This window comes from Agelaius phoeniceus, chromosome 11, assembly GCF_051311805.1.
Source record: "Agelaius phoeniceus isolate bAgePho1 chromosome 11, bAgePho1.hap1, whole genome shotgun sequence".
In the NCBI taxonomy this organism is placed as follows: Eukaryota; Metazoa; Chordata; class Aves; order Passeriformes; family Icteridae; genus Agelaius; species Agelaius phoeniceus.
In genome coordinates, this window is record NC_135275.1 from 10,271,421 (window position 1) to 10,291,603 (window position 20,183).

At 49.3% G+C, this 20,183-nt stretch overlaps 1 protein-coding gene across 2 annotated transcripts; it reads right to left on the reverse strand.

Moving 5' to 3' along the window:
* Positions 1-3,097: 3,097 nt before the first annotated feature.
* Positions 3,098-18,384, reverse strand: WNT5A (Wnt family member 5A). Of its 2 annotated transcripts, none has more exons than XM_077184635.1 (5): positions 17,227-18,384; positions 13,929-14,062; positions 12,517-12,782; positions 7,505-7,797; positions 3,098-5,950 (listed from the first exon to the last, which is right to left on the reverse strand). In XM_077184635.1, exons 1-5 carry the CDS (start codon positions 17,230-17,232, stop codon positions 5,492-5,494), a joined length of 1,158 nt encoding a protein of 385 aa, XP_077040750.1. In that variant the 5' UTR covers positions 17,233-18,384; the 3' UTR covers positions 3,098-5,491. The 2 variants fall into 2 exon arrangements, with proteins under 2 accessions (XP_077040750.1, XP_077040751.1); XM_077184636.1 differs by lacking the exon at positions 17,227-18,384 and adding an exon at positions 14,435-14,891.
* Between the last annotated feature and the right edge of the window lie 1,799 nt (positions 18,385-20,183).

Sequence of the window (20,183 nt, forward strand, 5' to 3'; positions counted from 1 at the left end):
CAACTGCCCAGGAGAAGCAGGAGGAAACCCTGAGGGATGGGTGGTTTCTGGAAGTGGTTCTTGCCATGGAACCTGTCACTGAGGTCTGTGAGTCACTGGAGGAATGGCACAGAAAGTGTCACCTTCTATTGAGGGAACCATATCCTTTGCTCAGGGTGTTCAAGAAAATTACTGGGGAAAAAAAAACAACAAACAAAACAAAAAAAACCAACAAAACAAAAAACCACCACTTTAAAAGAGATGGACGGTTGGTATGGAGTGCTTTATGAAAACAGAACAAAACCAAAAAAGAGCTGTGAGCCATGCTATGAACTCTAGTGTAGAGTTTGCATTTTTAAAATTCCTCGCAATGGATCTGGAATAAATCAGCAATGGGTCAAACTGGTTCAGAAAGTGTTTGAATAACTGCCCATGGAGTGGCCAGAGGTTCTCCGACAGCAGAGTATTTTGACTGCTGCTGTTCAATTACCATTTGAGAAAGCAGGACTGCTGGGAAAGACAACACAAGGTAAACCAACACTGGCTACAAAAGCAATCAGTGCACCAATATCCACAGTGCACAGCCTGGCCCTCAGAGACCTTCCCAAAGCAGCTTCACCTCGTGCTGCTCCGAGCCAGCAGCGCTCCACACAGCCAAGGTAAGGGGCTGTCAACAAATCACGGGAGCCCGAAATATCTCATTTTATCTCTATAATAGAAACTGTAATTGACAAATCATTATTTTACATTTATAAAATATATGATGAGGAACATACCACATGCATTCTAGACTTTCTGTCTGCACTGGAAATCAGCTGGGAAATTAGGAGGTATGGCGTAGAAACATCACTACGAATATACCGTATTACTGCTTTTGCAGCTGCAGCCCCAGAATTTGTTTCACAATAATTCAGTTACCCATGTTTAAACAACCAGCTAGCAGAAGAAAGGCTGATATATTTCATATGCATTCTCTTTGAGCAGGGGGGCCTTCACGTCTGGTCGAAAAATGTCAGGCTCATATGACACCAGCAGAGTCAGGAGAGATGCCTAACCATAACTAAAAGCAGAATTTGGCCAACACAATTGGAAAATACCAGCAGCGTATATACAAATGCACACACGCAATCTCATATAGGAGCAGAGCATGACAGATTGGATTTTTTAATCACACCTTTAAAGAAAACAACATTTCATGTACAAACCTCTCACTGCACTCCTACGTGGATCCTTTATCCCACTGCAACATAAACAGACATACCAGAGTCTGGAGTAGGGAAGAAAGATTTTTCTTTTTTTTCCCATTGAGGATTTTAAACACAATTTAAAAAGCAAAAGAACAGATCTGGCCTGCCTTCCAAACTGACTTCAATAATAGATAAACAGTTTTAAGACTACTACAGTCAGCAAGTACATACATAAGCTTTACATTAATACACTTACCTATATGTTTAGGTATACTATATATTATATTTCATTTTTCCTCATTGTTCTTGGTTTCCTCTAGCATATAGCCCACAAGAAAAAAAACTAGACATTTTTCCTGATTCACCAAAACCATGCTTTTACAATAAATAGCCTAATGGTTTAAATATTATTCCTCAAAACTTCTTATCCAAAGGAAAGCAGCCTTTCTGTCAGCTTCCATACCAATTCCTACAAGTTTTGTATCATCTTTCTAAGATCATTCAATCAAACTAATCCTTCAGAAAGGAAGGATTTTAGCTTGCATCCTGCATGCCGTGCCTGACTTGAAGCTGCCATTCTCTTCTTCAAGTCTCTTATCTCTGATGCACTTATTGGTAACACCTGAGGGCTTTGGTACTTTGCAAAAACAAAGTGGATCTCAGTACTGGCAAAGACATAACCAAACACAAACATTTGAAGTTATTACTAAAAAAACCAAGATTCTGAAACAGCATTTTTAACAAAATTAAACAGATAAACTTTGGTGCAAATTAAAAACAACTCTCTTGTATCTGAGCCCATAATGACTATTTTGAATACAGATTATTTACTGCTGGCAATAAAGAAGTTTTTTGGTAACTTTTCTGTTATTGGGAAAAGCTTGAATATAATCCAGTCAAAAAAAATGCTGACTTTCCTAAATAGGGGCTGTGTTTTTGCAATAAAGAATACTGGTCAATATACAAGTGGAGGAAAACTGAACCAGATGTCAGTAATAGGACCACAGAACGTTGCATTTGCCCAGAATTGCTATTTTAAACACATGATGTTGGTCTACTGGTTTGTGGGATAATACATTCTTGGCAGCCAGAAAGAGTTTCGATATGTTAGAAGGTTATCCTTCAGCAACAAAAAAAAAAAAAAAAAAAAGAAGAAGAAAAAAGGAGGAGGAGAAGTGAGGTAAAGAAAGGCCACTAATCCATCAAGGTACCTATAGCAAAAATAAATCATGACTTAAGAAATCAATTCAAAGACAAAAAGACAAGCCAGTGGGAAAACAGAAAGCTTGGGGTTCATAATAATTTTTGTTTTTTGCTTTACCTCCTTAATAGGAATACTTCATCCATCCTTCATTGCACTTTGCCTTCCTGGGTTTTTTTAAAGACTCTTCCCTTCATTTGTACTCAGTTTCTGGTGAGCTTCCACCTTGCAGCTCCATCCAGGGTGGTCACAGCGACGTGGGGAACCCAGCCCCATCCAGAGCACACAAACCCAGCACCGAGGGCTTTTTGGCTTTTCCTCCTGGAACCTTTGCTCACCCCAGGGTCCTGCTGCCCTCACTGGCATTGCTGAAGGCAGCTGCCCCAAAACCCCTGAAGGCAGCCCTGCAAGCCATAAGCACACAAGTAACAACCCAGGTCCCTGCCCACTGGCAATTTAGTAGTTGCCCATCTCTAAAATGCTGCCTAGCTCAGAGTCACAGTTTCTGAGTGGATTTTTGACATGTTTTTTGGTTTTGGGCTTTTTCCCCTTCTCCTGAAGAAGTCTTCCTCTTCTATCTGTAAGTCTTCTTAATATTGAAATAAAACTTCAACATGTACTTTGTATGTTTGGCCAACAAACACATCCCTGTTTTACCATGCAATAAATTTAAAAATCAACTCTGCTCATTGTCTTAACAAACCCTTCTCTGAAAGATAATTAAAACCACTTCCCAATATACAACCAAAGTTTTATTTTTATAGTCTATCTTCAATTATGGCATAATCCTTTCTTTTTTTTTAACCAGTGAAATATACAAATCACACAAGACAGAAATATGTACATTAAATGTACAGAACAGAGGAAAGGACATAGAAGTTTTACATATCTGAATGACAGGTAAAATATTTTACATTAAATAGGGTTTTAATAGCTAGGATCATGAGATTCAATTCTGCTCAGACAGAAGTCACTAAAAAGGAACATGAGGTGATTCAGCAAATGAAAAAAAAAAGATCATGGTTTTTGTACAATAAAAACCAAAGTGACATATTCAATGAATTAGTGCTTTATTTATTTCTCTTACTTTAAAGATATTCTTTTCAAACATCTGAAGATGAGGGGTAAATATGTCCTTGTACAATAAATTAAGAGCAATAAAGCGCCATTAAGAAGCTGATAAATGATCAAGATGAATTTAATGATACAGCTTAAAGGCTTGTGAAAAGTCAAGGCTTTAGTACAACTAGGCTAAAGTGAAAGGTTTTCTTCACTTGGTATCTTCAAAACCATTTTCTTTAACTTGTAGGATGGGACTGAGTTGGAAAGTGGCATCTGAACCCAAGATGAAATCCTGTGTAACTACACAGCATGGGGGGAACACATATTGTTTGACAAATAACAATTCTCTGTTCAAAAACTGAAAAGCAAGGGCTGAATGCAGCACATTTTGGAGTTGGAAGGTGTCTCCTTTCAGCAATAATCAATAATGCCCTTAATGTGAGAGTGGAGTAGAAGTGATCTCCAGACTGGTATCAATTCAAGTGCAGGGTGCTGCCTCTACCAACCACCCAAGGAAGTCCTGAAATTGGGAAGAGGCTTACTTCTTTGTGATTATCCTTAAAACTTCTGAACGTTACAAGTTCTTAAAAAAATAATAATTAAAAATAAAAACCCACCAAAAGCTTAGAATCAATCTAAACACCTGAAGAGATCTGAAAAAGAAAATAAGGGATGAACTGCCCCTTTAATTTAGATGTTTTATTTTTTTCTAAATCATTAAAATATATATGTACAAAAAGCTTTGAAGTATCAGACACCAGAGACCACAGCTCTCCCATATATATGTAACTGCTCGAGTATAGTCTGAACAGTTGTATAGTGTATATCTGCAGTATATTATCTAAAGCATGTGTATTAAAGACATAGGATGATAAATTTGGTATTGCTGCAACGTTTCATTGAACTATAATAGTCAGTTAATGTTATTAAAATATGAAACTACTGTCTCCTTGAGTGAAAGCGTTCCCAAAATCTGCGAAAAAAATAAAAATCAGTCATTCCAAGAGCGGATATCTAATGATTTATTTTCTCACATAAAATTAGAGGAGTTATTTGTCAAGCTGTGTTTTGAAAGACAGCCAGCTATTACACCATTTTAAGGCATTTTCAAATTTGGGGAACTCTCCTTTCAATGGGCTTTGCAGGCTGGGAAAGCAGAGCTGTCTGTGAGCATTGCCCAGCCCCAGTGCTGCGGGCAGCCTGCCCCGGGCTGCTCCACGCCCGCCAGGGAAGGGCGGCTGCGGCACACGAGACACTCGAATGTCACAATTAGCTATGAGGCCAAGCTCTGCCTTGAAGAATATCTTTATTATTCACCAAGGCAGATTTTTTTTTTTTTCCTGGGTTTTTTTTCCTGTCTTGCTCGGTTCTGGAACCAGCCCCGGTGACTCGGGGGTAGCGCAGTTGAAGCCTTTCTGATCCTTTGCTCTTTGCCCTCCGGTGACCCTTGGTGGGCAACCTACACCGCTCCTTGTGATGAACATACCCCTTATTTACAGAGCCCTACATGCACTGAACAGCTTTATACACCCTACTCTAGGAACTTCTAGTGTCTGAACCTAAAAGTCATGGACAGCTCTGTGTGTTCCTCACATCCATAAGGATGGTTCTAACATCCCAAGCACATTACGTGGTTGCTCTGTCTACTGCACGTGTATTACGTTCCATGGATCTAAATTAGGATATGTCGGCTTTTCCCCTCAAACTACTCTATTGTTTGTAAGAAAAGTCAATTATTTTTTTTAACTTTGTAAAATAAATATTCTCAGATTCTCCCCCATTATTGCCAAAAATATAAGCCTCACACAGTTCTGGGATGGACGCAGAGAGGGTTTCCAGGCACTTCTCTTTGCAACCTTTATATTTTTCTTTTTTCTTTCTTTTTTTTCCTTCCCCGCCCTTTTTTTTTATTTTCTTTTTTTTTTTTTTTTTTAATTTTCTTAAAAGAAGACGAAAACTCCTTGGACTCTATAAATAAAGTGGAGATAGTCCTGCGGAAAGGAAGAGGGGCCTGCACCCCTTGCTGGCAGGCGGCTGCAGTTCCTCCCACCTCGTCCGTGCCCTATTTGCACACAAACTGGTCCACGATCTCTGTGCACAACTTGCATTTCACGTAGCAGCACCAGTGGAACTTGCAGTGGCAGCGCTCCCGCTGCACCGTCTTGAACTGGTCGTAGCCCCGGCCGCAGCACATGAGTTCACAGCCGTCCATGCCCTCCGAGGTCTTATTGCACAGGCGGCCCTGGGTGCCCAGGGAGCCGGTGCTCTCGTTGCGCACGCAGTAGTCGGGGCTGGGGTCGATGTACACCAGGTCGTGGATGGTGGGGGCGTTGAAGCGGCTGTTCACCTGCACCAGCTTCCCCCGGCTGTTGAGCTTCATGGCGGCGGCGCTGTCGTATTTCTCCTTCAGGGCGTCGCCCACCTTGCGGAAGTCGGCGAGCTGCAGCCAGCAGGTCTTCAGGCTGCAGGAGCCGGAGACGCCGTGGCACTTACAGGCCACGTCAGCCAGGTTGTACACTGTCTGCAGAGTCAGGGAGAGAAGCAGGAACCGTGATCAAAGACTGTGAGAGTGTTTATACCCCTCATCTCCTGCCCTCTGTCCTAGCCCCTCCACAGTATTCACCTTAGCATCCTCTCCCCCCTCCTATTCAGTGAGAAGGACGAGTCAGCTGACACACCCATGCACTCCCAGCACCCCAAAGAGCCAGGAGGAGGAGGAGGAGGAGGAGAGGAGACTCTCACCAGCCTCTCCCCACAGCAGAGACAGCCACAACAGCACACACAGCCCAGACAGCAGCATCACTCAGGCTGCGCTCAAATTTTAGGAATTTGCTCTCACGCCAGCAAAGGATTTTGCTGTTTCATTGAGAAATGTAAAACATCTCCTTATTTTCTATCTGAGTTACTGTCCCTATTGATCTCTGCTTGAGGCTGCAATTAGGGAAAGAGTTAAGATTCCTCTTGCTCCTGGCTCAGCTGCAGCTGATTGTCTACTCTTGGCTCGGCATCCTCCTCCTATCCCAAACACTGCTCTGGAAGAGAGACTTCATCCAAGAAGAAACCCCCAAACACCTATGGGTGGGAGTCAGAGCTACATAGCAATATCCTCTTTACAAAGCTTTGGCAGGGAAACCTCAGTCATTTGCCCTGTACAAATAAAATAAGAGTCAGTGTTGACACTGCCCCAAAAATCCTGGGGTCTGACACATTAGATGATACTGTAGACAGCTTCCACCCAGCAGTTACAGAGTCTTAACACTGCCAAATGGCACTGCACAGATGAGGCTGAGGAAGGAAAAAACTCCTCAAGTCTCCGTAAGCAACTGTGAAAGTGTCATTTTTCTTCTTACTAATAGTAATTGGCCTGTCCATTGCTCTCAGACACCCTCCTCTTACATTTAAATACTATTAATTTTCAATTATCTTTCATCCTTCTTCACCTTAGAGCACAAGTGCAAAGTCTCAGCTGACTATTGCTGGCACTTCAAGCTCTAGGCAAATAATGATTTTGGCTCTTCATATTCAGACTATTAAAAAAAGTTTACACCCATTCATTTAAAGCATTTTTGAGATTAAAGAAACCATGAAAACATGTTCAACCACAGAAGGCCATGTTTTCTAATAGCAAAGAGAAGCTTTTCACATACTCTTAAACCAGGCAAAGAAAAAAAGTCAGAACAATCTTGTGGCACAATTCCAGCCTGGGAAGCCCAGCACACCCCTCTTCCTTCCAACACACACTGTCCTGGTTGGAAATACCAACTAATAAAATTCTGTTCTACAGAGAACCCACAGCGAGCCGGGCACTTTTCATGAAACAATACAGAGGGAAACTCAACACGCTTTGGTCCCAGCCTCCCCCGTGAGGAAAGCAACAGGACTGTCAGACAACCAAAGGCAACACCAACCCATGCACTCTCCACCCACCCACACCCCATGTTTGCCGTTTTCTCGTTTTGCGCGTCAACCAAAGACAAGCCACGGTAGCTGCTCTTTTCCCCCCTGAACCATGTTTTCCCCAAGAAGAAGGGATGAGGAGGAGCGTGGAGGGACACACGGTGGTGCAGACACTCACTCTTCTGCCGGCCTCGTTGTTGTGCAGGTTCATCATGATGCGGGCGCTCTCGTAGGAGCCTCGCTGGTAAACCCGCTCGCGCTCGCGCGCGTCCACGAACTCCTTGGCGAAGCGGTACCCGTACTCGATGTTGTCCCCGCAGCCGCCCCACAGCCAGTCCCGGGGCAGGTCCTTGGGCCGCGCGGCGCGGCTGCAGCCGCACGAGGACAGCTCGCCCTCCCGGCACGCGCGGCTCATGGCGTTGACCACGCCGGCCGCGCTCACCGCGTAGGTGAACGCCGTCTCCCGGCTGCCTGCACGGAGACACAAGCGAGGTTAGGGGACAGCACCATTCCCTCCCTTGTCCTCCCAGCCTGCTGCTGGGCCGGGAGGACCAAGGCTCTCCAGAGCCAACAAGTTCACTCGCATGGTAAAAGGGTAACCCTGAACCACGCTGCCCAAAACATTCTCACTCTGAAAGAACCAAGCCAACCCAAGCCATGTGAGCACACACAGTTTGTCAAGAGCAGAAATCACTTCTCTTTCATGCTGGTGAATGCCTGGATGAAAGTGCAGAGTGGAGGTGGGTCAGGGCCATGAGGCCAGCAGGGCCAAAGCAGCCATGCCAGCATGTGAGGGGAGGGAAGGCTCCCTGTCCTTCAGAAGAAAGAGATGTTAAATACAACTTTTTAAAGTCTGGTTCTTAAATTACTACTTTTCAAACGTGATTGATGCACTTCACCCACTTATTCCAATTTATTTAAAGTTCAGGCAATTTATGAAGTCTCCTAGTATCAAAAGAAACGCGCAGCAGAATAACACACAACTTTTCACCCTACACATTAGCCAGACACTTCTGGAGGAGACTATTTAAAACTAACAACAACCTGTGCTGGTTATTATCCACCACTTCAGCTCTTGTGAATATGGCAAGGAAGCCCATGGACAATCATTTTTACAAATTACAGGGAAGAAAAAACCCTTGGCACGAGGTGGCCTTGAAGGTTTTCTCCTGCATCTGGTGCCCTTAAATGGAAATGGAAAACCTCAAGTTTCCAGCTTTCGTTAAGAGAAAGTTACAATACCCATAATGTAAGACATGGCCACATACCATCCTATTGACAGTATCAGATCCCACCTCATTAAGTGTCTGACTTCCCCAATCACTTTTCCAAGGGTGCCACAAGCTCTGAGTACAACTAGCAAAGCTTGCACATAAACAAACACAAAACTTGCACCAGAAAGCAACACTTGAAGTTTGTTTTTCTCCTTAAGAGACAGCATCCCAATGGGTCATTTCCAAGAAAGATTCTTGGAATGACTAAGAATAGACTAAATATTTTTTTTTTCTGTTTATATGATTTAAGTTTTATTCCTAATCTTTAGTCTAATCAATAGATCAAGCTAGTTTTTAGTCTTGGTTTTACGTAATTTTTCTTAGGGAACATCATGGCCTTTGAAAAACTAAGATGTTAAGAGGCTTTGTTTTGGGCAAGTCACATATATTTAGACAGCAACATTTTAGGCAAAATCTCTTTGTACAAGATGTATCATGACAGGTCAAATCTAATAGGAGCTTTCAAGCACTTCTGAAACATAAATAATTTGAAGTCTGGTTCATATTTAACATCAAGATGACACCATGATCAGAGCAGCTTTGTTAATACAACAGCTGTCATCCACTGGATTAATTTTAGTAATAGATGCTAGGTTTAAATGGGAAAAATCAGAAATCTTATGTTAGGAAAGATGAGACTTAAGAAAGATCAGAAGCACTTTGCTACTTTACAATGGTCTATACTCACAGACACCTGCTCTTGGAAGTATCCACATGAATTGTGGGTATAAAGGGTTACAGGAGTAGCATTTTCAGTTAAAAAAACATTGGCTTTATGTGGTGACTTAAGCCTTGCATCTACTGCAAACTATAGCAGGGGGAACCTCATACAGATTTTAATGTTCCCATTTGCTCTGTAACACACATTTTTGGATTAATTCCTTAAGCAAAATTTCCACTATATTGAGAGGAAAGAAACGTGGTCTGCTTTGGACCACAGGACTCGCCTCCTCCATTCCATTTTTGTTCTTTTGCATGTTTAGTTAACTCATGCTTTCTCATGGTTAACTCTGCCCCTTACTGCGGGATTTAAACTCATAAAGCTGACTATTTTTGACTCGTTTTCATTATTAACCTGGAACAAATTTTAAAGAACTTACTCTCAGTGGGAAGGAGAAGGAAAGGCTTGGGTACAGGAAGGAGAGTTGCCCTGCAAGTTCCCTCCTTGAACATTTAGGCAAATTATAAAATAGCATCAGCTGCTGAAGTACACTTCAAGCCAACACTGCCTCAAGTCATTGACCCCAGGAACACATTAAGAGTGATGGCTCCACACGGATGAGTTACTCTGAGTTTTCTTTTTTTCCCTTCTTTTTTCAGTCTTTAGGCACAACTGTGCTTTCCTTCACTGTCAAACATATCTGTCTTTTCCCACAGTCCAGGATTTCTCTCTATTGTAGCCATGGCAAGCAAACACACATTCCAAACACGTTCGAGTCCCCTCTCTCCCATATATATAAAACATAGAAATGGAACTGTTCAATATACACACACTGTAGGAAGCCACCCACAGAGCAAGGCGCTGAGCTTTACACTCGATCTGAATAAGTCTGCAAGAACAGAACCTTTTTTTTTTTTTATACCTGAACATAAGATACAAAATGTTCTTTGTCTTGCATTTTAAAAGCATTCAACATCAGGCTGAAGGCAGAATAAGCTGGACCCCAACCACACGGAGCTGTAGGGGGAGGATCCAGCGATTTTGTTTCCTGTTAGCACTTAGCTGTGTGTGCAAAGCCCATGTGCAGCCTGCACAGGGCTGGCCACAAAGCCAGGAGATGGCAGCGAGCACCGTGGCCTGACCTGGGAACCAGCACCCAAGGAGAGCAGTGCAGAACACAGGCCCTAAAACTTTACAGTTCAATAAGCCACAGAGCAAGTTTCCAAACCCAAGGGCAGGTTTATTTGTACAGCTTTAGCTAACTGCAGGGTAAATCCTGGAAGAAAGACTGTCCATTGACACACGGGGCCGTGGCTGTGCCGGCGGGCAGTGCCATGCCCGGAACTCTCTGGGGCGCAACCAAGGGCACGTGGCAAAGCCTCCCAAACAATGTGCACTCAGAGCCTGCACCCTGCACAGCAAGGGGCATCTGACAGCCCATCACACACACCACGGCAGGCTGAAGCCAATGGAATCAGGCTCTGAAAATGTCCACTTTTCCCTCCACACAGAGGAACACCAACTGGTCATTATTAAGGGTCAGCGTGAAATTCTACAACTGCTACACCTCCTTCCTTGCTCTCACTGAATACACTCTTCATGCTCTAACTCCTGAATATGGCTATTAACCTTGCTTCCATCTGCAATTAGAATAAGTGGCTTAATTACATGATGAATTGCTGTGTAGACATCAGCTAATACAGTCATATTCAGCAAAAGGGTGCGGCAAAGTTATTTAACTTGAAAGGAACCACCTTTAAATAGATCTGTCATTCTTGGGGAGGGCAGAAATATCGATTCCAGAGACAGACACCACAAATCACGGGCCCCATCCTGTACACTCCTTCACACCAACAGTCCCCCTGAGCTAATTTTCACTTGCTTGGATAATAAATAAGGGCTGAAGGATGAAGGCCTAAATTTTAAACAGATTAATTTTCTGAGTTTTTTTTTATATTACTAGAACAGAGAGGTGTACAGAATAAGCTTGCTTTCATGTTTTTAGACTTTTGCTTGGGTAAGGAAAAAACCCCAATGGAGGGTTAATACTGTGCTTTAAAAAGCCTAAGGAAGGTTGTTTATCTAAAATCGAATGTTCCAACATGCAATAGATTTTTTTCTATTTGTCTGACAATCTCCAAATAAAAACTTCTTTTAACAAAAACTGAGACTAAATGTGAATTGATGCATTCCTTCAACTTTAACTGGAGTCAGCCCATTTACAGACGAACCCAGACTGAAACCAATTTTAAAACTTTTTCTTTTTCTAAAGCAGGACAGAAAAACACTGCCATAAAAGCTTTGCTTTACAACCCCAACTAAAAAGCAGTGCTGCATTTGCCAGTGTACTGCTCACTACTTAAAGCATCACAAGTGTCACCCAGAAAAGTAGGCATTTTCAGTTGATTACACAAAATCAGCAATCTGCCTTGAGAAAGTCAGAGGAAGGTTTCACCATGGACCCCATTCAACAACACTGGTTAAAATTTTGCCAAGGACTTTAAAATACTATGAGGTCCTTAAATGCTAATAAAGTCAGGCAGCACATGAGCAATGGAGAAGGCCAGAAGGCCATTTCAGAGAGGATCTGACAGGGGAAGGGCTGGGTGTCCACCAAATTGTGATAAGATGTTAAACAAGAATCTGTCTCTCACCATGGACGTGATTCCATTAAATGTCAGTTACAAGGACAATCACACACTTTACCATGATAGAACTGATCTCATGAAAATTACCCTGCTACAGTAATTTAAAAATAAATCTGTTTTCCTTAAAAAGAGAGAAAAAACCACTGTATCTGGAAATAAGCAAGGAGGAATTGCCTATAAACACTAATCGACAGAGCAGCAATTTTCAGTTAACGTCTGGACCAAGAGCGATTTATTATCCAGCTGCTAACTTTGGAACTAGACATGGACATCTTTAATTTTACAAGACGCTGCTGGTTTTAATTCTTGTAGGTTGCCTTCGTTTTGTCTCAGGTTTTCTAAAAAAGAGATTTCAGGGCCTCATTTTCCTTTCTCCCCTATTCCCATATGCAAATATATATTCCTACTTTGTTTTCCAAGACATATGGCTGGACAGTGGTGGGAAATCACCTCCAGCTAAAAATAATCCAGCTCCTTTGCCAACTTTTAGAAACACTTGATTGTATACAGTACTCAGTAAGAACCTGGCAAGAGATTCAAGTGCAGAACAGTGTGTGCCATACATATCCTCAGACAAGAGTTTAATCATAAAGATGTTGCTTCCTACCTATCTGCATGACTCTGCCAAAAACAGAGTTGTTGTCCACAGTGCTGCAATTCCATCTTCTATGTCTGAATTGATACTGGCACTCCTTAATGCCCGTCTTTGCACCCTCTCCAATGAACTGCATATGGTCCTGATACAACTGGCAGAGTTTCTTCTGTCCTTGGGAAAGCCCTGCTAGCTGGCTACATAGTGGCTGGGCTCCTATAATGTACACCTCTGACATCTGAACAGGGTTCATGGGGTTCATGGGATTCATCCCTAAAGACCTGCACAAAGAAAGATTTGCATTAATAAACAGAAGACTTCAAAATAAAATAAAGCAATTTTTAAAAATATCTATAAATCCCAGACACGTATCTTATACACGAGTATACAACTCCTGTTTTTGTTAACAAGTGAGGAAAAGCCCCAGACACTTAAATATGAAACTTTGTTTTAAGAACAGGACAGAAGTTACTAGTTTCCACCCATGTGGTTATCACCACACATTAGAGACTGAAGTACGACACAGACTTGGAAGACTTGCATCTAGGCAGTCTTTGACCAGCTTAAATTGACACAGTAAAAAAATCAGAAGCTCCAAACAATTGAAAGGCCAGGAAAATAAATAAAGCAAAAATGAAAAAAGCTCTCCAAATCCCAATTTATCTTAACACATATTTTATACTTAAGGCTGGGTTTTTCAATCTGATCTCTTATAAACAAATAGGGAAACCTTTAGCAAGCCAGAAGTTAGAAACTTGCAACAGACTACGTCTAGCTTCTTCCAAATGACAACACAGAGACATACAGGCAAGTATATTCATTCTAAACAAAATCAACTTTGTTTTCTTAATTTTTAAAGTGCTCTTCACATCATAGTTTTCAATTAAAAAGTAGCTATTAATCCAAAAGGCATCACTGGAAAGAGCAGAGAAACACCTATTTCAAGAACTCTCAACATTGTACACTATACAGATAATTTGCCAAAGCAGGAATTTAAACGTACTCCTTTGTAACTAAACATATTTGTAAACATTTCAGTTACAGAAAACTTCAAACTGAAACGTTAAGTTTTTCCTTGCAAATCAGCATTTTCTCTTGTACATGCAAAACTTCTAACGTAAGGGAGTTGAAACATGTCTTTTAAAAGAAAAACAATTATAGTGATTTAAAGATGATAAAACTCATAGACAATCCACCAGACAGCATTCTAAAAGCTGTGTTTTACAAGACGAGATGTTGCACATTTACCCTCACTCGACAGACCCGTTCCTTCTCCTACCCAACCTATTCCAACCAGCACACTTCTCCCCTGCTGCCTCGCTCCGGCCGCACTCCCGCAGAAACAAAGTACAGAAGAAGCACAGAGACATTGAAGCAAGCAAATCTTGACACCCCCTTTCGAAACCAAGTCGATACGAGATGCTTACCACCAAGAGCTGGCTTCTATTACAACCTGGGTAAAAGAGGAGAAAACGGCCAGAGCCACTACGAGGTACTGAGAAGCCATTGTACTGCCAACTGTCCCCACAGCACCTCCGTGGATTAATACTGCACTGGATTTCTAGAGGGGGGAGAAAAAGGATCAGATTGTTTATTGCTTCTCAGACCATTTTCGAGCATTCAAGTTTAAACAACGGAAGTCTCCGGGCCCCTTTTAACTTGACTCTGACTCGCCGGCCCTTCTCCCCGCCGCGGCTCTGGTGCCAGACACAGGCACGTCGCGGCTCCCGCTGCACCGGGCAGAGCCCACCCCGCCAGCCCCCACCCCCCCGCGGACGCCGCCTTCCCGGGGCGCCCGCCCGTCCCTCTGCCCCGGCCCCGCCGCTCCCGCACCCCGCCCGCCGCCGGACGGGACGGCACCAGGCGCAAGAGCCGCTCCGGACGCCGGACCCATCCCCGCTGCCCCGGGGCTGCAGCGACCCGCGGGCATTACCCCATCGCTGCCCGCGCCGGGGACACGAAAGGCTCACGGCTGGCTAAAGGCGGCTGCAGGTTTGCAAAGGGAGCCCGACAGGGAGGGGGCCGGTGCCTCGAGGGGTCGGTTCCGCAGGGGGCCCGAGGGCTCCCGCCCCGGGATGATGCGGCCGGTCCTTGCCCTTCTCCGTCGTCCCCTAAAACATCGCGGCGCAGCCTCGGGGCTCCCGCCCGCCGCGATCCCTGAGGCAGCCCCGAGCTCCGCGCTGGCACCGCGGTGACTGCCCCGACGGCAACCCCGGGGCCGGTACCAGTCCGGGGAGGTACCAGGAGCGACCCGGACCCTGCAACAACCGGGCTGCCGTCCTGGAAGTCAAACGCTTCCCCCGACAGGTCCCGCGATCACCGTCTGGTCCTCACACGGGACTCTCTCACTCCCTCCCTAGAGCCATTCCTGGGGTTGATTTCCCCTCCCCTCGGAAGGGAAAAAAAAAAAAAAAAAAAAAGAAGAAGAAAAAAAAAGGACATTTCGACACTTGGGGGCTCCCTATTCCCTATTCATTCTCCAAAGGCCCTTAACGCTGAATTGAAGGTGTTCTTAATTCTAATTTATTTCTGTTTGCGAAGGGCCGGGAGGAGCGGAGCGCTGGCAGCGGGGCCGGACACGGAACCTGCCCGGGCACATGCGGGGGAGCTGCCGCACCTCGGGGACCCCCGTGGGCCGCTCCCGACACTGCTCGGGGGCTGCAGCCCGGGGGCGAAGCCTCCCCGCGCCGTGCGGGTTAAACATCCATCCCCTGCCGCGGGAGATGAGCCCCTCACCTCCCCACTGCTGGGGGTGGGTAAACGGGGGCCGGTCTCCTGCAGCACAAAGAGCCCGCCCGTCCCACGGGGGCTCAGTCCCGCCAAAGGTGCGAACGCCGAGGGCGCGTTGAGCGAGGGACGAGGCGAAGCGAGGAGTGCGCGGGGCAAGCCGCGACACCCGACAGCGCGCAACGCGCTGGGCTCTTTTCATCTCGTAACTTCTTGAAACAATGACAGTAACAAAGGAGCGCCACGAAAGTGCCCGAGCCCAGCCTGAGGAGGTCGGAGACGCCGGTGCCCATGCGGGACGCCGACAGCTGCGCAGCTGCCCGGCCCAGCAGCCAGCCCGGGCACGCCGAGCTGCCCGGCGGGGCGGGCGGCCGCGGAGGGAGCGGGGCAGAGCCGGGAGCGGGGCGCTGTCCCCGCTGCAAGACGCGGCCGGCAGGGTCAAAGCGTTCTGTCCCCACAAGGCCCGGGCGCCCCCCGAGCTCGGAGCCCCCGGGCCGGCGGGCGGGGAGCGGTGGCGGCTCGCTCCCAACAGGGGGCGGCCTCGCTCGGCGCCTCTGCCCTTCCGACGGCACCTCCGCGCCGCTGCCATCGCCCCTGCGCTGCGCGCACTGCGCCGGGCTGCGAGGCTGCGGAGACACCTGCGCCCGGGGCCGCGGACAGCCCGGCCCTGACAGCCCGGCCCTTCTGCACGCAGCAGCCGACAAGGTACCACCAGAAACAACACACAATAAAAAGCCCACAGTAAAAAAAAAAAAAAAAAAAAAAAAAAAGAAAAAAAAAAAGAAAGAAAAAAAGAAAAAAAAAATAGACTGCCCAGCAGCACTGGAGATCGGGAGTGTGAGGCACCGTATTCAACTTTGTAGGGCCGCGGAGATTGGGTTTTGGTATTTAACGCACCCCATGCGGAGCCCGCGCTCCTTGCCGAGATGAAAAGAGAGGCTTTTACAGATCCTGCACCGCGGGATCGCCTCTGATCCTGTTTTACACGGGGTGTCTGGAAAGCCTGCGAAGGCATCTGGTTTTCTAGGAGCACTACCAGCGGGCAGGCGGCATCCAGAGCCCGGCTCCGGGGGGCTGTAAACCGCGGGAGGCGCAGCGGCTCCGCGGGGACCCCCCGGCCGCCTCCTGCTCCCCGCTGCGTCTTCACAGCCATTTGGAGGAGCCAGACCACGTCTCACGTTTGCAGGGAAAGGCACTGGTCGGGTCCCGGCCCAGCTCTCCCCACCGGAGGCGCAGAGGGGTTGTTTTCCCGGGGGTGAAGGCACATCGTGTCCTTCCCTCGGCGCCCGGGGACAGCCTCGCTCCTCGGCCCCGCTGAACTCCCCGTGACCCTCCGAGCGCAGCCCATTTACCATACAATTGACAATTAAAAACAAACAAACAACAAAAAGCCAACAGCCTTTCCAACATGGAGTCCTCGCAGCGCCAAGGGGACCCCGAGGAGCCGCGCTCCTCCGCGCTGACCCAGGCGGGACCCGCTGCAGATGCAGAGTGATAATCTCCAGAAACTGAGAATAAAATTAAATGGGGGGTGGGGGGGGGCTGACTCCGGGTCCTCTGCTGGCCCCCAGCCAGTTCTCCTTAAAGGTACAGGCCACCATTAGCGCCGACGTTGGGCTCCTCCATAGCGATCCTCCTCGGGAAACTTTGGGAAGTTTGGAAAGATGTCTTTAAACTCGCGTTAGGAGCCGCTGCCAGAAAGATGCACCGGGACGCGGCGGGCAGAGCGAGCCTAGCAAGTGTCCCTGCGGCGGGCAGCCTCTCTTCGGGGGGAAATTTAAAAAGAGAAGGGAAAGCAGAAAATACAAGAGCTTTTCCCAAGTGGGGAGCAGAACTCTCCGCGGTGGGTGAGAGCGGAGAGGCAGGAGCACCCGGCGCTAGCCGAGGAGGGCAGGAGAGGCCGCCCCGCGCCGGGGCCCCGCACCTCGCCGAGCGCAGCCCACCCTGCGCGCCCGCGGCCCCTGCGGCGCGGAGCCCCCGCGCCCCGCGCGGACTCACCTCCATCGCACGGGATCACTGAGCGGGAGCAGCCAAGTAATCCAAGCGGAGCGGGAGGAGAAACGGCGAGACGAAAGTAAAATCCTGGCTCGCAGGAGCCGGGCGGTATCGTCCCGAGCCGCGGCCGGGGGAGCGCGGGGGCCCGCGGAGCTGGCGGGGGGCGGCGGGCGAGCGGCCGCCCTGTCCGGCGCAAACCGAGCGTGTCCGACTGCGGAGCGGGGCACCAGTGCAGCCTTCTTTCCAAGGTCCATCAGCAATCGCAGTAATTAGGGCTTTCCACCAGCAGAAGAAGAAGGAGGTAAAAAAAAAAAAAAAAGCCAAAAAAAAAAAAGCCAAAAAAAAAAAAAAGCCAACCCAACACACGCACACAGCGCCCGTGGGCGTGATTGTGCGGAAGCAAATAAAAATCTTCACAAGCGGCAGCGAAAGCGCCGCGGGCGACGATCCGTCCCACCAGCCCAGGTGGTGCCGCCGCGGGGCTCCCCGCGCTCCCACCCGGCTCCGCCGGCGCTCGGGCCGCCGACCGCCCCCTCCGCAGCTCGGCGCGGACCGGCCCGCGAGAGGGGGACGATGGAGCCGAGCGGGTGCAGGGCTCCCCCCTGCCCGCCCCCCTTCACTTGCTTAAAGGCTGGGCGGTGCAGAGCCGGGGGTCCGCCGCTGCAGAGCCATCCCGGGGCCGGCTCCCTCCATTTTACACTGAGAAGAAAAAGCCCAAACAGAAGAAGAAGTTTCTGCACAAGCGGGAAGGGGGAGGGGGGCTGTGCACGCGTTTGCCTGTCTTACGGGGCGACTGATCCTGCAAGGCGAGCAGGGCCAGGGGGAGGGGAGCAGTCCGGGCTTCAGGAGCTGCGGCTCCCCCAATCCATCGGTGCCAGAGGCGCCCAGCGCCGGGGAGCGGGATACGCGGGAGAAGAGCCGGGAGAGCAAGCCGGGGCAGGCGGCGTCGCGGCAGCCGACCCTTCCTCCGTGGGGCTCTGCCCCCGCCCGCTGCAGCCGGCCCCGCTCCCCCCGCGTCTCTCCCTCGCTCCTCTTCACCCCGCTGCTTAAAACTGCGAAAGAGGGAGAAAAAAAAAAAAAAAAAAAGAAGGAAAAGGAAAAAAAAAGTTAAGAGAGCCAACGGCAGCTGGAAAACTTTCTCGGCAGCGCATGCGCCCAGGGCCGGCCTATTGCAGACGGGGCTGGATTTTAAAGCTGTACGGCAGCGAGCGGGACCCCGCGCGGCCCCGGGGCGGGCGGCGAGCGGGGAGCGCCCCCCGTGCGTGTGCCCGGCCCGGCCGCCGCGCTGGGTCCCGCATCACCGGGCCGGTCTCGCTGGGCAAGCTCGGGGTGAAGCCCCGTGAGGGCAAACTCCTCCTGCAAAGCAGTGCCCCGTGCGCCCATCCCGGCCGGCGGGGTGCGTGCGGGGGTGCACGGCCCCTCCAGCGCCGCCGGCTGCTCATCCCGGGCCGGGATGGGGGCACACCTACACCCTCGCAAACCCGTGTGCACCCACATACGCACATGTACACCCATGCACACCCCTACACACACCCGGGCTGTGCCGGGCCGGCCCCGCGGCGCTCCCCCTCGCACACATGTGCACACAATGTGCGGCGCACATGGCCGCGCCGAGCGGCTGCCCAGCATCCCTGCCGGCGGCCGGGGACGAGCCCTGCTTGTCGCATGCTCCGAGGCGCGGAGGCAGCCGCGTGTGCCGCCTGCCAGAGGGGGAACCGAGCGAGCTCGACGAGTTCCTCGTCCTGCAGCGGCTTTTTGGCGCTGTAAATTTGGCAAGTTGTTGACAAAACTGTTTGGATTAAATGAAGTAAGACCCAGTGAGAGCTACAGGGAAGAGGGGCTTCGCGGACCCTTTGCACCTCCCCGCTCTTTCCCTGCTCTGCAGCCCTCGGGTTTTTATTGCACCTCTCCCGTCCCGTGTACACCCAAGCACAGGAAATGGGAGCGTTCCCCCAGCCACGCCGTAACTCCGCAGTGTTTCCCCTGTATCCCTTCGGAGCTGCGGGTCCACGAGGGGATGCGGGGGAGGGGGCACATTATCAAAGCAGCCCTGGGAAATCCAGCCAGGCTGCGAGAACAGCTCCGCTATCAATAAATGCATTCACTCCCTCAAAGCCATTCCAGTGCTAACAAAATCCCTTCAGGAGGCCGATGGGGGACAAGTCACATCCCGGCCGGCCCGAGCCGCTGCCCACCTGCTCCCGAGCCAAGAGCTCGTCCGCCCCGCCGGGGCGCTGCCCGCCAGGTAAGCGCAGCTCGGGCGGCACCGGCCGGACGGGCCGCGATGGCCACGGCTCCCCCTCGGCCCTGCGCCCCCCGGGCCAACCCCTCTGCAGCTCTGGCGGGCCCCCGAGCCCGGCCGGGGGGAGCCGCGCTGCAGGGGCCGCCGAGAGGGGCGCGGCGCTGGGGCAGCGGCGGCAGCGCGGGGCGCGGAACGGGAGCGGAGCCCCTCGGGGCGGCAGGAACGGGAGCGGAGCCCCCTCAGGGCGGCTGGAACGGGAGCGGAGCCCCTCGGGCCGGCTGGAACGGGAGCGGAGCCCCCTCGGGGCGGCAGGAACGGGAGCGGAGCCCCCTCGGGGCACGGCGGGCAGGGGATCAGCCCCGCACTCTGCGACACCTGAGCGCCCCGGCGGGGCCCGAGGCCGCAGCATCGCTCCCGGCCGCTTTCTGTACTCTCTAATATCCAAAGAGCCTTTCCATTAGGAATCCTCACTGCCCGGGCTGCTGTTCATTCCTCGGGACGCCTGGTGAGGAATTTATAAATTAGGTGTAGCACCAGGTCCGGGGAGGGGGAAGGAATAAGGGGGCTGTTCGTTTCTTTAAGAAGACCAACCTTAGTTTTATGCCTAGTAAATAATATTTTATTGCCTTTGGTTTACTGTGGCATTTCAATTATCCCCTTTAGGAGTCTGCAAACTGCGCAGGTTAAAGGTCATTTCTCAAATCACTAGAATTAGTAA